Source organism: Durio zibethinus, chromosome 18 (assembly GCF_047325235.1).
Source record: "Durio zibethinus cultivar Kanyao isolate XHJ-2024 chromosome 18, ASM4732523v1, whole genome shotgun sequence".
In the NCBI taxonomy this organism is placed as follows: domain Eukaryota; kingdom Viridiplantae; phylum Streptophyta; class Magnoliopsida; order Malvales; family Malvaceae; genus Durio; species Durio zibethinus.
The window spans coordinates 7,606,521-7,624,035 of NC_143179.1; the positions used below are offsets into that span (position 1 = coordinate 7,606,521).

Below are 17,515 nucleotides of genomic sequence, written 5' to 3' on the forward strand. Positions count from 1 at the left end.
GTACCAATTGATGGAGGTGAAATACTTCTTTTCACTGGAAATTTACGAGTCTTTATCTTCTTACTCCGAATTCTGAAACCTTGGCTGCCAGTAATATTGTCAGGTACACTCTTTAACCTCTGTTATCCAATGAGCTTAATTCTGGCTGTGTGCAGCCTAAGAATCTCAAGTTTTGTTGATCTGCAGTTGACTAAATATGGAATAAGTCATTTCATTCTGAAGGAAAACTATGAAAGTTGCAGTAGGGATCTCTTATCATTCATTTTGAATCTATGTAGCATTTCTTTATCATGAGAAAGATTAATCTTTTTTTGGGGTTTATTTTTTGGCTTTAAGCAAGGGGTTTGCAGGATCTCTAGATCATTGCATCTGTTTCAGAACTTGCACGCTAATAATCCAAGTAGTATTGGATCTGATGAAGATGATAAAAGGTTCCCATGTTATTATTGTCTTTAGTTCAGGAACCAAATATTAAATTTGATCTGTACCACTACTAAAGTACTTATTTGAATTATGTTCAGCTCAGTCTATGTGAATGATTCTAACAGTTTTTTTTTTCACAAAAAAGTAGTGATGAAAAAATTCCAAGTACTATCATTAAATTTTAAAATTTATTAAATATCATGTTATGATCATATAAATTAATTAAATTAAATTATATATTCGTTCAAATTACTATTTACTTTTAGTATTTAGTCGAGGAATCTGTCTTGGAGTCCATGGTTTTGATAAGGTGGAGCCCTCTGCTTTCGATTTGAAGAAAAAAATTATTACCCTTGGCAAGGCTAAGAAGTCTTCTTCCTTGGTGTAGGTTGGCCCATCTTGTTGACATTTCAAATTTTTTTGTTCGGTTTTGATTCACTGATTCAAATTTGTTTGAATCTTTTTGGATTAATTTAAATGATTTTAATCTTTTTTCCGATCAAGAATTCAAACATTTTTTAAAATTTATTGCTTTTAATATTGTAGTGAGAATTGATTATTTTGCTAATCTACAGTGACCATCACTTCTCAAAAGAACCAAAAATCACGGTACAATTAACAAATGTTCTATAGCTGACGAAACTATCCATTTCTGAAACAAAATTCCAATCATTTGCCAGCTTAATTTGTTGAAACTACGTAAACCAGATGCGGAAAAAGGCGACATCAGATGGTGCAGGCCAGTTCGGGTCGGCTGCACAACGCTTTCTGCAGGTTGTCCTCCGACCCTAAGACATATTAAAATCATAGCAAAATCTTAAATTGTTTTTTGGTACATAAAATCCAATGTAGATATGTTGCCCAATCCAATCTTTTAACTCATATTAAAAAGTGTTGGTCCTTAAAAGTAAATGCGACGAGTCCTAAAATTGTATTTTATAAAATATTAAAATTTACATGTTTATATCATATTTTAATAAAAATTATATATTATAATATATATTAATATAAAAATATAAAATATATTTTTAAATTTTATTAAATTTATATATAATTTAAATTATATTATTTTTATATTATATTTTAAATCATCAAATCTACTCAAAAGCATCATGTTAACTTTTACAATGAAATCATTGGTAGGATTCACAAACTTAATATCAGTAACGTCAAGATGAGCAAATTTTGCGATTGAATCAATGTTAGTGGGTCGAAGACATGTTAAACTTGCGAAAGTCTTGATTCAGAAACAGACCCCTACAAGAAATTTACGTTACTCTATCCCTCAAAAATTGGTTCAACTAGCGGCCCAGTCGTAAAAAGGAAGAGCCAATTTGAAGGACAAATAAAAGGGCATCATGTGAATTTTGAAAGCATCAATCGACTACTTCAGCGCTTCATGGTCCCTACTACTGTTTGTAGGAAAGCTCAATCAAAAGCCTCCATGTGACTTTGCTGCTTGTAATCAAATCCGGCCCCCGCCCACAACTCCTTGCTATAATTACCGTTAATGGAAAAAATGTTGGAAAACCCAATTAAAATTAAAATGCATTTTTTACTAAAAGAGTAATAATTATGCTTTGGTCAATAAATCAACGTTTGAAAAGACCGAGAAGCAATATTGGTCGGTGTCTTCCACCAAAAAAAACGGTTGGCCACGCTAGCATAGCCCCCCAAGTGGAAATTAACTGCCACGGAGGAAAAAGACCGGTTCACTAACATCACTGAACCGGGTTCCCCTTCAACTTCTAGTCTCCAACTCTATTTATAAAGCAGACCCCAAAGGCCAAAACCAACTCAAAATTCACCGAAAAAAAAAGGAAAAAAAAATACAGTGTGTATAAAACCTGCCTTTGAATAGTAATCGCCATGACCACTTCCGTGAAGAACAACTTCCTACCTCCTCCTTTGATCTCCAATCTCCAGCAAGTTCTTATATCCCGAAACGACACCGTTGAACACCAATCGACCAATTTCAACTCCTTCGACTCAACCTCCCTGAACTCCTCTCCATCTTCCTGTTCACGCAATGAGGAGCCACATTGCTCTAAGCCAGAGCTTCTGATCACCAATGGCGAAGGAATAGATTCACCTGGCCTCGCTTTCCTCGTTCAAGCTCTTCTCTCCGACGGTCGTTTCAGTCTTTACGTCTGCGCTCCTCAATCGTCAGTTTTTTTTTTTTCAAAATTTCATCTCACATTTTCTTTTCAACTAAAAATATATGCAATGTGGTTTAATGGAGTAAAGTTTTTGTTAGTTTTGAACCAGATCAGTGTGAATCTTAGCAGAGGCCTTTTTTTGGAAATTTCAGGGATAAATCGGTTGCCGGTCATTCCATTACGGTACGAGAGACGGTCGAGGTATGTTCGGTCGTAATGAGCGGTGCCCCTGCTTTTGAAGTTTCAGGTAACTAACTCTATAGTTAAAATGGAAAATCTTGAATTGGATGATGCTGTCACCTTGAAATCGGCTCAAATTCCAGCACCTGCAATACATTTACCTGTTCCCAAGCCACGGCCTCTTTGTATAAAAAAAAAAGAAAAAAAAAAGTAATTGTACAAAGTAAGAAATTTGTTTATTGTCTTTATGATCAGGAACTCCTGTGGATTGTGTCTCGTTAGCTCTGTCTGGAGCATTGTTTTCATGGTCAAAGCCCGTTTTGGTATGCCCTTTTTAGTTGTTGCTTTAAATTTGAGATTGTCCATGTTTTAGAACCAATGCTTTTCTTATATCTGTATGTTTTTCATTTTATTATTATACAGGTGATTAGTGGAATGAATAGAGGATCAAGCTGTGGCCACGACGTGTAAGTATTTGTTGTCTTCATAGCCTATATATGCGCTGTCTTTCCCTTCTTTGTATTATCTTTTTGTTAAATTTGATGGCCATTGTCTCAATTCTAATCTTTTTCTTTGCAATGTCCATGACTTATTACTATTAGGTTTTTCTCAGGAGCTGTTGCCGCGGCTAGAGAGGCGCTAATTTGTGGTGTGCCATCTCTTTGCCTGTCATTCAACTGGTAAATATTATTTCTTATTGAAGTTTAGTATTTCCAGAGTTTTGTGGTATGTGATGACTTTATATTAATTTTAGGAAGAAAGATGTGAGCTGTGAAAGTGACTTGAAGAATGCAGCCAATGTTTGTTTGCCTTTAATATACACAGCTGTAAGAGATATTGAGAAGGGAAATTTCCCGGGATGTTGCTTACTGAAAATAGAAATCCCTTCTTGTCCCCTAGCAAACAAGGTAAACCCTTTTCGGTAATATGTAGTTTCTCTTATTTTCATACTGATAATTGAAGATAAACAGTGTTGAAACAGTTGCTGCGTGAAAATATGCAGAGACAGTTCAAACTCCCTAATCACTTTTACATTTCAAATGCGATAAGTTAATTAGATGAGTTAAATTGGATTAATAAGGAGATAAATGAGGCATCTATAGATGGGTGGAAACTACCTGTTTTCTTTGTAGCTGCAAATGTGGTAGATAATTCATATATTGTTGGCACAATTTGTGTTTCACAGGGATTCAAATTGACCAGGCAGAGCTTATGGAGGTCACCTTTAAGCTGGAAAGCTGTGTCAGCAAATAGGCACCCTGCTGCTGGTCAATACCTGTCTAATCAGCAAAGCCTTGGTATTAAGCTTGCACAACTCGGCCGAGATGCCTCTGCAGCCGTAAGTACCTGTCACAAAACAAAAGAATCTCCAGGTTCTAATTCAGAAGCAAACTTGCTTTAGCTTTAGTCCTTAAATGGCTCTCTTTTTGGACTTTTCAGGGTGCGGCAAGGCGATTAAACTCACATAGGAAGAATGTTGAGATTGAATCTGTTAGTGTTGCTGGAAAATTAAATGGCCAACATACAGTGAAAAAATACTTTCGCTTAGAGGTAAGAAAAAAACTATGACTACTACAATTAGCACTCTATCAAATCCATTGTTTTTAATTTTCATTGCTTTTCAAAGAATTCTGCCAGCAAGCATTTGATGTTGAAACAGATTTCTGCGGTGCCCCCCACTCACTAGTTTATACATTTATATTTAAGCAGTTCTTGGAAAAGGAGAGGGAAGATGCAGACGATGATCTAGATTTCAAAGCACTAGAAGACGGATATGTGAGTTGGAATTGCCCTTTTTACTACAACTTTTCATCAAATCTTTTCTTATTGCTTATTTGGTTTTATCTTGTTGGAATGGCAGGTTACTGTAACTCCTTTATCATTATCTTCAACCGATCAATCCAAGATTGAAACCTTGGTTTCAAACTGGATTACAGTTGCACTTGCCAGGAAACAATGAAACGAAGTTTCCTCTGCTATTTTGTGTATTCCATGTATTTCCCATCGTGTATCAGATCAGTACGGTGAGAGCTACGAAAAAATGAGTGATGTTTGAGTTTGTGTAATATGCAGGCTCTATTGCCTCCTTTTAATTTATATGTTTGGCAAGTTGCCGGCCGGTAAAAATTGCCTGGCAACTCATATTACCTATGGTGCTTAATTGTTTGGACTGGGTAGCAAGCATTATATTCTTGATGGTTAAATTTTCATTTGGGACTGAAATTCGGAAACAAGACTTGTAGCATATGGCAACAAATGCTCATGCCAGTGACATTTTCCCTGTCAAATGTTCATAGCTTTCTATATTTCCCCTTTCCTTTCCCTAATTCCTCTTCTTTTACTACAGATGTCCTTTAGGTTGTAAAAAAATTGTATCCTATACCAAAATACACAACAAGCAGGTCCCTTGAACATCTATACCCTATATTATCAAACTCTGCTGTTGAAATCGTGGTATTACATATTTGATGCTTGGCTTACATATAGCAAAAGAAAATCTTTGGGGTTCTGCCATTGCAGTTTGTGCCTGAGATTGAGATATGTCGGAATGTGATGTAAGTTGGGGTCGGATGGTTTGATTCGATGAGCAGACCAGTTAACGAACTAACAACTGTAACGACGGAATCAAATGTTTTTTTTGCAGCTGCCAGACTGTACCAGGAAGAAGCAGAAGCAGCGTTGCAGGCCCACTTGAAACTTTACTATCATCTACCATTCACAAGTTGACACCTGTACTCATTGGTACCATAGTTTTAAAACAGGTGGAAAAGGTTTTAATCTTGGGCTTTAGGATTCGACGGCTACAGCTTTAAAGGGCTAACCGTCGGGTTTTAAAGGACTTCTCTATCAGTAAAAAGACTATTATGCCCATGATTTGTTGGTCCACCACTACCAGGCCATAAAAAGGCTTCATTTTTTGGGCTTTGGGTGAAACCAGAAAACGCTTTGCGCAAAAATAGAAATGCAACTTATTTGTTTTCAAATTGGTGAAAACAAAGACATGAAATATTCTCTCCTTTTTTTTAGTTTGTTTATATTTTATACAATCTTAAAGATTAATATTTTGCTTTAAACTTAGTTATTTATTAATTTTGTATCATGTGCAGGAAATTGAGAAAATAATAAGAAGCTTACATCTGTTTTTTGTTTGTTATTCAATTTTTTAGTCATAATCTTTTATGTAGTATTCCCTCTATTTCAAATTATTTCGATATTATTAATTTTAGTGAAATTTAAAAAGAAATTAAATTTTATGTATTTAATATTAAATTTTAAATTTTTTATAAAATTAAAATTCAAGATTTTTAATGTTAAAAAAAGAAAATCATAAAAATAATTTTAAAATCTAAAAAATAAAAGTGTTAAATGTTAAAAAAAAATGATATAATTTTGAAATATTTTTAAAAAATTATGGATAAAAAAAATGAGACAAAGGATTACTGTTATCAAAGAATCATCTTGCAATAACAATAATAATCTAATGATGTATGTACCTCGATAGAGTTGCTATATTATTTCAATAAAGACACTTTTTCTTTATAAATAAATGTTTTGTAAAATAAAAGATTATTCACTTATTTTTATTAAAAAAGCCATTATTTTCTCATATTTTTTATTTTATCTTTCTATGTAAAGGAATACACCATGACTTACAAATTTAGAATCTCTTACTTAAATTTCATCTTATTAAGTCCCAAAAAAGAAAAAATTAACATAAAATATCACAATATAGAAACAAGAAAATGAGTTGCACTTGTTGAAATTGAAATATAGATATCCTGAATGCTTAAAACTGGTTACATAAATTAACTAAATTAAAACTTCATTTGTTTTGTAAAAATTAATTTTCAAATAAATTTTTTTTTTTTTTATAAAATTGATATATTAAAACTTTTTATTAATCAATGAAAATTAAAGTAATTTTCTTTGAAAATTATCTTTCCCTTAAACAAAAATTTTGAAAAAAAAATTATAAATAAAACTACTTATAAAGTTCGAGAATATATTTAACAAAGTTTAACTTTAAACGTGATTTTGTTATATCTATAAAATATTATTATTTAATTAAAAAATTTGCTTTTTAAAAATTTTTAAAAGCATTAAGATCACGTGACAAATAGAGTACAAATGAATAAAAAGCACGTGACAAGGTGACCCCCAACTTGATAGTTGCTCAATTTATTTTTTTAAAACTCAATGATTTGTATATTTGTATTATGTAAAATATTAAAATTTATGTATTTTTATTATATTTTATATAAAAATTATTTATTATAATTCATGTTTATACAAAAATATAAAATATATTTTTTTATTTTATTAAACTCATATATAGTTATTATTGAAATTTTAAGTCTTATCTTTTTTGTATCTTAGTTTTAAATCGTATTCATATCATATTATTATGTCGTATTTTAAATGTTATATCTATTTTTTTTCTTAGACTCATATCCGATTTAGATTAGTTTGTAATACCAAATGAGGTGCAAATTTCGCTTTTAATTACATCATGCATATGTTTGGCAAACACAAGTGTAGAATGGTAGGATTTAATCCATTATGCTGCTCTATTTTTTTAATTGAATCCTTATATAATGTTTGATGTATAAAATGATGGATATGATAATATAATAATTATTTTATATTATATTTAATTTGTATCTAATTGAAATATATATGATTAAAAGAAAAATTATTATCCTCTTTATATAAGACAATTTAATCTTCTTAAAATAGAGAGAATTATTTTTAATCTATAAGATTAAATTTATATATTTTATTATATTCTTAAAAATTATATCAATAATTTAAATTATATAAACCATAAAAAAAGATAATTTTTACCAATAAATAAATTATCTTATTTTAATCATTACACATATCAAATATAAAATATAATAAAATTATTTAATCTAATCCTATTCATAATATTATATTATCATATTTTATTATAATTTTATAAATCAAACATGATCTTGATGATTTAATGAAGTTTTTAATTTTTTATCACAGCTCCCTTATCTTTTATGCTCCTCCTATCTTTTTTTTTTTTTTTTTCCTGCTACTTCTACTCTACGATATAAATACAAAAATGTCCTAACTTTTGTCTTTTAATTGTTTTTCATTTTTTTGGTTATTTTATTATTTTGCCTGACTTTTTTATTATTTAAAATATATCATTTATATAATTATATAATAAAATATTAATAAATAAATAGATTAAATAATATAAAAAAATAATTAATTTTTATAATCAAATAAATTCCTAGTAAATATTAAAAAATAAGTATATTAATTAAAATGTATTGCTAAATAAATAAAAAAATAAATTAATATGAATAATATTATTTTAAGATGTGTATTCTAATTTTTTTAAATAATAATTATTTATATTTATATTTGAATTTGTTTATTTTGTTATAATTTTTATTTTAGTATTATTTTATAATTGTTATAAGTATCATTTTTTTGAGATCTTAAATATTTCAAATAATTTTTAATACTTAAATTTTTTATTCTTATTTTAATATAAAATATATAAAAATATATTGTTATTATATTTTTAGATTAATACCTTAATAGTTTTTTTTTTTACTATGAGGTATTTAGTTTGCAGAATCTTAAATCTAAAAAAAAAATATGAAACCTGAGAAAATATGATACCTTAAGTTTTATTTGATTTTCAAAACATTCTATTTTTAAATTCAATCGTTTGATTAAGAAATCTATGTTTATTAAATAGTGTATTTTGACCATAATTTCCTTGGTAATCTTGTAAAAAATCTTTTATTTTGTTTAGAAAAAATAAATAAATACAACAAATAATACATTCATCATCAAACGAACAAAAGATTTTATTTATTTTTATTTTTATCATCAAATAAACATGACAAATGATACCTTTATCAAATTTTTATTTATATAAAATTATAAAATATTCAATTACAGCATTTAATTAAAACAAATACCATAATTGTTTGGATTTAAAAATTAAAAATATTCAATTATAACGTTTGATTAAAAAAAACGTCATAATTACTTGATATTTAAGAATTAAAAACACTTAATTACGGTATTTGGTTAAAAGAAATGCCGCTATTACTTGTATATAAACCAGATGATGAAAATTACAGCAGCTTTGCTGAATACCACGAAGCTTTGCTGAAAGTTGCCTTTCTCAATTGAGTTGGATATCCAACACTCACTTAATTGTGCCAAATGTTGTGTGATACTATACCTATTTATATTTATATATAGTGATTTATGTATTCATTTAAACAAAATATCCTAGCCTGGTTGCATAGAAGGCAACTAGCTTTAGGAGGTGATACCATGAATATTTTCTCATCTTTAAGCCAAGACGTCTAGCACAACAAAGCCAAATGGCATGAGATGATCATAATGTGCCAAAGCCATGCGATGGGTTCTCGTATCAATGTAACACTTGGCACACATTTCTCTGTTGCCATATTGCCCTCGTGGAACCCATTTGCATCTATCACAGCATGTGATGCATAGTTCTCAAGTGATAGAAACGTAAGGCTGTTAAGGCGTTTTAATGAAGAATTACGACGTTTCGTCGTTAAAACACCGTAACAGCTTCATTTCATATTTCAAATAAATGATAATTATGATGTATATTTAAGATAAATGTTATAATTATCAATTATAGAATATATGAGATAAAAAAAAGAGTTAATTATGATGTTTTATTCAAAAGAAATGTTATTATTGACTTACAATAAAATTTAATTAATTAAAAATTTATTTTTTAAAAAAATAACATAAATAAATTTTTTTTTATTTAGATCAAATTTTAAAATCAAATAATTTTTCATTTAAAATCTTAAAATATCAGAAAAAGATAAATTTTTTATATTATTAAAAATTTAATACTTTTTTTAATAATTAAATAATTTTGAATCAATCGTAAGATTAAATATCCACAATCAATAACTTGAAAAAAAAAAGAAATTCTCTCTAATAAAATGTACTCCAAATTTTCTTTCATCATTGTTGTTACATTTATATAAAAAATATCTACTTTACTAATAATTAATTTTAATTTTATTATTATTTTTAATTTCATTAAAATTAATTACTATTGTTATCTAAATGGACGCTAAAATCAGTCACAATCCTAACAAGATGCGATTGCATACAAAAAATGAAAGAAAATTCCATATGGGTGTATCGGGCACGGCTAGATTCGATCATTTTAAGCTGGCTTTGGATTTATTCGCACTAAATGTTCAGTGCGATTAGCCACCTTTTCGGTGCGATTAGCCACCGTGATTTGCTTGTAAGGTAGCAAACCCACAATTTGATTATGCTGACATGGCACTAGTGGTGACTGACTTTCCACTGTTGGGTAATAGGTGTAGTGAGCCACCGCATCATACTTTTGACATTTTTGGACATTTTTGTCTCTGTTGATATTTTTTAAATACAATTTTATTCTTATATATAAAAATTAAATTATTTTTTTAATTTAAAAATAACATTTCTTTTTTATCATATTATTATTAATTTGTCCAAATTGTACCTTAATATTTTTCTTAAAATGTCCCTTAAAATTCTTAAACTCTAATATGAATAAATAATAATTATATTCATATAGAATTAGATAAATTAATAATACTTAATAAATAGAATTTATGTATAAATTAGTAATCAAATATATAGTAAATAAAAAAATTGAGAGCTCAATGTATATTTAAATTAAAAAAATCATTTGATATATTACTATTATTTTTTAATTATTTATTAAAAACTATTATTTGATATAAAAATATTTTAGTATTTTTTAATTACTCTAAAAAATGTCAAATAATCTAAAAAATTTTTATATACAAAATTAATTTAATGTTCTTAATGATTATTTTTTTATTATATTTTATTTTATCATAATTATTACATTTATATTATAACTAATTTTAATCTCATCATTATAATAATTAATTTTACTTTTAATATTATTTTAAATTTTGCTAAACCAATATCTCCGTTTATTTAAATACACCTTTAGTTTTTGACTATTTTTTGGCCTAGGGATTAAAGGCCCACTCACTTTTTTTTTGCTCCTTTTTTAGTTTTTAATTTATATTGTAATGATAAAAATATCCTTACAATATAATTATTTTATATTATATTTTATTTTATTTTAAAATTATGAAATAATTTTATTAATTTAATCATATTTTAAATTATTTATTAATTTTATGAATATTAAATAATTTAAAATTTTTATTATATTTAATTTTTAATTTAATATTTTTAATAATTATTTTTTTCTCATCCTAATTTATTTTATTTTATCATTATTTTTTTATTTAAATACATATCTTATTATTAATTTTAATTTTATTATAATAACAATGAATTTTAATGATATAATATTAATTTTATTTTTATCATTATTTTTAATTTTATCATAATTAATTTCATTAAGCATTCAAATAGATTCGCAGAAGAGCTTTGGTCACTTTACGCGTATAAAACACGCGTGGCAAAGCATCGCTTTCTCTCAAACCCATTATTTTTTTATTAAAAAAACAAAGGAAAAAGAAAGCAAGAAAGGAAGAAAAAGAAAAAGAATAAGGGAGACCCACAAATAACAAAAACACGCACATCCTCCGTCGTTTGAGGCTTTTTTTTTTTTTTTTCTTCGATTGGATCAAATCCACAATGCTAGAAAACAAAGCTTTTAGAGAGAGAAAATATGAAAATTTAGCAGTTTTTAGAGAGAGAGAGAGAAATAGAATTATGATTTCTTAGCTATTCCTCCCCACCTTTTTTTTTTTCCCTTCGATTAATCTAACCTAACCTTAGTTTTTTTGTTTGTTTGTTAATTTTATATCTTTTATGGTTTAAAACAAACACGGAACTCTAGATCTTTTTTATCTTTTGATTTTTCTGTCGATTTTTTTTTTATTTTTTGACGTGATAAAATATTTGGATGTCGGTGCTTTTTCGGTGCTTTGATTCGGTGTTTAGTTTCGCCATATAATTTCCTCGTTTTTTTATTTGGGGGGATTTTTCTAAATTAGGGTTTCAAAAAATTTTTTTTTTTTTTACTTATTTGAAGTTGAATTGATGGAGCCTCGTGTCGGTAATAAATTTCGGCTTGGTCGTAAGATCGGTAGCGGCTCTTTTGGAGAGATCTATCTGGGTTCGTTACATATATTTTTTTTTCCTTTTGTTCTTTTTTGTTTGCGTGATTTTGAGTATAATTTAGTGGTTTTTATTTTCTTTGCAGGTACGAACATTCAGACAAACGAAGAGGTTGCGATTAAGCTTGTAAGTAGTCGTTAAAATTCACTTCCTATTTTTGTTGAATTTTGTATGAGTTTCTTGCTTTTGGTTGTTTGCTTGTTTCCAATTGTAGTTTGTTGCATGTTAACGTTCTATAAAATAGCAATGTAGTTGCTATTCTGATTAGGCTTTAATCAGAGCTCATGTTCATTAGATAACACAATCATTTATAACTTAGTGATGCAGTTGAATTATAGGATATATTGAAGCAAGAAAGTGTAGGAATCTGCTATTGTTTAGTTAGTTGGGTTCTAACCAATGTGCGTAGCAAGGAGAAAATTGGTTCCAATTTATAGGAACTGGTTCAAATGTACTATCTTGGATTAGTATATAATGTTCAGAGGAAGCGTGACAAGTGTACTGAATACTGATGTTTGGAACCACTTGACACTTTGGTTTATGCACTTGACCTGGTGTTAGTTTTTTATTTCTGTTTTTTGTTTGCATTAAATTAATGATAAACATAGTTAGCGGACTCCATCAAAGTAAAAAGGGAAAAGCATAGAAGCAAACTATTAATTAAGTTTTAACATGGTGGGATCATAATATCTTATCAAACGGAGGATCAAATTTGTTCATTAGTGATTTCTTATTATTCTCTAATGGTTGGCTCATAATGGACAAGAAGAATATTTTCTGGGTGGTTATCTGTGGCGATAAATAAGGTTAAATGGGGTGACTTCCTTTACCGTGTCAATGGCCAATTTACCATTATATATACATTATTCTATTTATTTTCTCCATATTTGGTGTGAATTCATTTGCTGTTAATCAATGATACTTATAAGATTTTAGGAGGGGGCGTTATCAGTTTGAATGACATAATTAATAAATTAATTTTCTGCTTGAATTATTGGTTTGATTCAGTTAGTCCAAAGTTTTTCGTTCTGTAATTGCTTTCTTATATTTAGTATTGATAGTGATTTCTCATGTGTTGCGGTTGTTTTAACTATAGTAAATTCTTTTTGGTACACAAAGAAGGTGATGATCTTGTTTTTTAATTATTTTTTATTGATCAGGAAAATGTGAAGACAAAGCATCCTCAGTTGTTATATGAATCAAAGTTATACAGGATCCTGCAAGGAGGAAGTAATGATACTTTGATTTTTTTTTTGTGTGTTTCCAGAAAATAAAGTTCTAGTTCCAAACTGTGGCTGTTATTGAATTTCATATTTATTTATCATATTTTTTCTTACGACTGCAACTGTTGACTTTACCCATCTTGAACTTTTTCTTGGCAGCTGGGATTCCAAATGTGAGATGGTTTGGAGTTGAGGGAGACTATAATGTTCTGGTTATGGATTTGCTTGGACCTAGTCTTGAAGATCTATTTAATTTCTGCAGTAGGAAACTCTCATTGAAGTCAGTTCTCATGCTTGCAGATCAAATGGTAGTTTCATAGAATTCCATACATTCGCAACTTCAGTTACTCTTACTTAATGTCTTGTTACTTCATGCTATTTTGTTTTTTCTTGCCAGATCAACCGTGTCGAATTTGTTCATTCAAAATCGTTCCTACATCGAGATATTAAGCCGGATAATTTTCTTATGGGCTTGGGAAGGCGTGCAAATCAGGTTTGTGCTTTCTGGTCAAAATATTATAATGGTATATATCTTTGTTTTTTTATATGTTGGAGGAGATTTTAATGTGTTATTGCTTTTCATGTTCACATAGGTCTACGTTATTGACTTTGGTCTGGCTAAGAAATATAGAGACAGTTCCACCCATCAACACATTCCTTACAGGTGAGAGAACTTTGTATGCATTTGATCTATTGAATTTTACATTTAGTTTCAAAGGCCTGGATTTGTTTACATTCCCCCTCCCCTTTAAAATGGAAGGAAACTTTTTTTAATTCCCTTTCTTTGTTTCACATTTTCTTGATTGGTTTACTAATACGAATAGCGTCATTGGAGCTGATTCCACTATGAGATTCTCTTGATTGCGCCTCTATTTTTCACTATGTGCTGAGGAATGTAGAGATGGTGCATCCTCTTTTAGAAGAGGCAACTTCTGATTGATTTCCATATTTCTTTTGTGATTATAATAGATCTTATGTGTAATCTACCATATATGTTTTGGCATTAAAATGCTTAGAGTTCGTACTTATGTCAAGGCATGAATGAACTAATATGATGCAGAAAAAATATGCTGTCATTTGGTCATTTTAGAGAAGTTTTGCTGTTAAAAATAAAGTCATCAAGCTTGTACTTGAGGCTATATTACCTGAGAAGACATGTTTCCTTTTCCATTTTTGTTCTGCAATCTGCCTGAAAATTAATTGATACCTGTCTGGCACCCTGGACTATTTTGTCTTCTGAGTTATGAGGATTTTCCAATAAGGTTGGTTTTAGCATTTTAACATGTAGCTGTAATCTTTTAGTAGCATGTATTCATGAATTTCCAAGATAAAGCCCTGTGTGAAAAACTGTAATAAGGCTGGTTGTATTACTTGTGGATTTGGCAATAATGATGCGTCCAACTTCTTTGCCTTGCACTGGCACATCTATATTTCAATATTCTTTCGAGTGATTTTTTTGTTGAAAATTTGTGGTGAATGTGCCTAGCCATTTTTTTTGATCCTACCTGGTCCTGACTGTTTCAGGGAAAATAAGAATCTGACTGGAACTGCAAGATATGCAAGCATGAACACACACTTGGGCATTGGTATGTATGGTCAATGTTTGTTGCATCTTTTCTTTAATTTATGGACATTTCTTTAAGGCTTTTTACTTTTGATTCTGTCCTTCCATATACCATGTAGAGCAAAGCCGTAGGGATGATTTAGAGTCTCTTGGATATGTGCTTATGTACTTCCTAAGAGGAAGGTGATTATTGCTACCTATGCTACTTTTTTTGTTTATTGTGTTTGCTTCCTTTATAATTTTCATTATTGATGCCTCTTCTCTTTACAGTCTTCCTTGGCAAGGTCTGAAAGCTGGAACTAAGAAACAGAAATACGAGAAAATTAGTGAGAAGAAGGTTTCTACTTCAATTGAGGTAAGGATGTCTTTAAAATTTACATCTTTCAGTTGCATTAGGTTTCTGTAAAGGGAATTTGAGGTAATAGAAAGAGGTGGATTTGTGGCTTAGAGGTTCTGGTTTTACATGCAAAATTGTGACCGAAGATGATGCTGTTTCAGGCCTTATGTCGAGGTTATCCAACAGAATTTGCATCATACTTCCATTATTGCCGTTCACTAAGATTTGATGATAAGCCAGACTATGCTTATCTCAAAAGAATCTTTCGTGACCTCTTTATTCGCGAAGGTTTGGATTTACATTTTTAGCAGTCCATGCTGTCAACTTATATTATCTCTACAGATCACAGTGACATTACATCTTCTCTTTGTTCTTGTTAATCCTTGCTGAACAGGCTTCCAATTTGACTATGTCTTTGATTGGACCATTTTGAAGTATCAGCAATCACAGCTGGTGACTCCTCCAACTCGAGCCCTTGTGAGTTTTTAGTAGGGTGTTTTACTTCTGTGAGTAATCAGTAAGGAATGCATCTTTTGTAATGCTTGTCTCTCTTAGGGTCCTAGTGCTGGAACAAGTTCTGCCATACCCCCTGCTATGGCCAATGCTGACAGACACACAGGTATTTGGTGCTCCTTTCATATAATTGATTGTCTCATAATTAGCACTACCGCTGATGTTTTGAATTATTTAGTATTCAACTTTTTGTGTCTACACCCACGCACATGTGTGTGCATGCAAACTTGCAATGTTATTCACTTACCCTTTTCCAATTTTTAAAAATTCTTTTTGATATTTAATAAGAACTGAAATACTTGCATTAGTATCAAATTTGTCTGTTCCGTTTCTTTCAAGTTGAAAAATCAAGTTATGCTTGGAATTATACCATTTGCATCTATTCATTGCAGCTGTAGAGGATGTGCGAGCAGCTGGCTTGTCTTCCATGGATTCCTCGCGGCGGAGAACATCAGGACCCTTGATGAATTCTGGAAATTATGCAAAGCAGAAGAGTCCTATTGCAAATGATCCTGCAATTACTAAAGAGGCTATGGTAATTTTTTTATTAGGTTTCATTGGTGCTGGTACATAGGGTGACCAATATCAACCTAAGTGCTTATAATTTTCCGTCAGTCCTCTGTCATCTGCAAGTCACCTCTTTAGTTAAATTAGGAGGCTTGGTATATTAGTTCATATAAGTATATATGTTCAAAAGTTGGATATCATATGTGCATCCGATTCCCTGTCCTATATTTTTAGCAACAGATATTGGATAGTTTTCAACTGCTTCTATGAAGTAGTCCTATTTCCCTTTAACCGTACCGTTGTATAGTTTATTGCATTCTTATCTTTTAGTGCTAATTTGGTTTTACTTGGACGAAGTTTATGGGGCAGTCAGGTGGATCCTCTTCAAGGCGAGTTGCTGTTTCTAGCAGTCGCGATGCCTTTGCTGGTAGTGAGGTTGATCCCCAACGTTCTCGTACAACTGATGCTAGCCCTGGAGCATTGCACAAAATTTCAAGTCGACAACGAAGTCCTGTTGATTCTGCTGACCCTAAGCGGATGATGTCCGGGAGAAATACCTCTCATGGCAAGAACTATGAAGCCGCCCTCAAGGGAATTGAGGGCCTGCAATTTGAAAGTGATGAGAGAATTCATTATTAAATGCTCAGTTATATGAGTTGTTGTAAACCATGCTATGGTTGATGTACTACTACATTTTGCAACAGATTGTGTATGTTTCCTTCTTGGGGGGTTGAGTTTTAAGGAATTTGTTACTTGGAGCTCCTGATTGGGAATCTCGTGCACCCAAAGCTTAAATTCTTCGCAGATGGAAAAGAGCTTATGAAGAGAAATTTGACTGCATCAAAGTTGTTGCCTGTGAAGCCAATAAGTGTGGTATGGCTATTTTCCTAACAGTTATAATAACTCCCTGTTTTTTGTGGTGTCCCTTTCATCTTAATATTATGCCTTCTCTGTCATCTGAGAATTCTTGAAGTTTCAAACTTTTATAACATTGTAAATTGTTTCTTGTACTTATGTCACTCGTGTTCTTACGTTTTTGTTTCTTTTTGTACGACTGCTCGGAAGGCAAATTTATAGATTTTTTTTTCCTTAATGGTGGAGAAACATACATATAAAGGGAAACTAGGATTCAATCAGGACATAATAAGCAAGATTTTATTCTTGTGGATTAAAGGGAACTTAAGAGTAGGAAATGGACATGAATCCTGGTCTCGATTCTGTTCAGTTCCATGTGGATTTTTCCTTTACCTCTGACGCTGGATATATTTTCTTCGTGAATCAAGATAGTAATTGTAACAAAACATCCTGTTACGTCCAAGTTAAATGTCTTTCAAAAAACCTATTTCCAAAGGAAACTTGGCTTGAAATAAGACGTGGTCAATATCTGGGTGGAGCCGGGAACTGAAATTATACAAAGCGATCCCAAAACAGTCTC

At 30.3% G+C, this 17,515-nt stretch overlaps 2 protein-coding genes across 5 annotated transcripts; both read left to right on the top strand.

Moving 5' to 3' along the window:
- Window positions 1-2,213: 2,213 nt before the first annotated feature.
- On the top strand, window positions 2,214-4,910 carry LOC111300369 (uncharacterized). The gene is made up of 10 exons (XM_022896005.2): window positions 2,214-2,588; window positions 2,735-2,829; window positions 3,018-3,085; window positions 3,186-3,229; window positions 3,365-3,442; window positions 3,517-3,670; window positions 3,949-4,101; window positions 4,203-4,313; window positions 4,473-4,538; window positions 4,624-4,910. Exons 1-10 carry the CDS (start codon window positions 2,293-2,295, stop codon window positions 4,720-4,722), a joined length of 1,164 nt encoding a protein of 387 aa, XP_022751740.2. The 5' UTR covers window positions 2,214-2,292; the 3' UTR covers window positions 4,723-4,910.
- A 6,539-nt stretch (window positions 4,911-11,449) lies between these two features.
- On the top strand, window positions 11,450-17,094 carry LOC111299167 (casein kinase 1-like protein 1). Of its 4 annotated transcripts, none has more exons than XM_022894207.2 (14): window positions 11,450-11,934; window positions 12,022-12,062; window positions 13,097-13,166; window positions 13,319-13,467; window positions 13,557-13,652; window positions 13,753-13,823; window positions 14,684-14,745; window positions 14,843-14,906; window positions 14,994-15,078; window positions 15,222-15,348; window positions 15,455-15,537; window positions 15,616-15,679; window positions 15,966-16,108; window positions 16,438-17,094. In XM_022894207.2, the coding sequence occupies exons 1-14, from the start codon at window positions 11,859-11,861 to the stop codon at window positions 16,717-16,719; spliced, it is 1,413 nt and encodes a 470-aa protein (XP_022749942.1). In that variant the 5' UTR covers window positions 11,450-11,858; the 3' UTR covers window positions 16,720-17,094. The 4 variants fall into 4 exon arrangements, with proteins under 4 accessions (XP_022749942.1, XP_022749943.1, XP_022749944.1 ...); XM_022894208.2 differs by having other exon boundaries at window positions 15,455-15,513; XM_022894209.2 differs by lacking the exon at window positions 13,097-13,166.
- Window positions 17,095-17,515: the final 421 nt, after the last annotated feature.

Coding starts and splice junctions, on each gene's coding strand:
- LOC111299167 (XM_089747204.1), top strand. CDS start 11,859: ATGGAGCCTCGTGTCGGTAATAAATTTCGGCTTGGTCGTAAGATCGGT. Junction 12,063..13,096: donor AAGAGGTTGCGATTAAGCTT/GTAAGTAGTCGT, acceptor TTTATTGATCAG/GAAAATGTGAAGACAAAGCA. Junction 16,109..16,437: donor CAATTACTAAAGAGGCTATG/GTAATTTTTTTA, acceptor ACTTGGACGAAG/TTTATGGGGCAGTCAGGTGG.
- LOC111300369 (XM_022896005.2), top strand. CDS start 2,293: ATGACCACTTCCGTGAAGAACAACTTCCTACCTCCTCCTTTGATCTCC. Junction 3,671..3,948: donor CTTGTCCCCTAGCAAACAAG/GTAAACCCTTTT, acceptor TGTGTTTCACAG/GGATTCAAATTGACCAGGCA. Junction 4,102..4,202: donor GCCGAGATGCCTCTGCAGCC/GTAAGTACCTGT, acceptor TGGACTTTTCAG/GGTGCGGCAAGGCGATTAAA.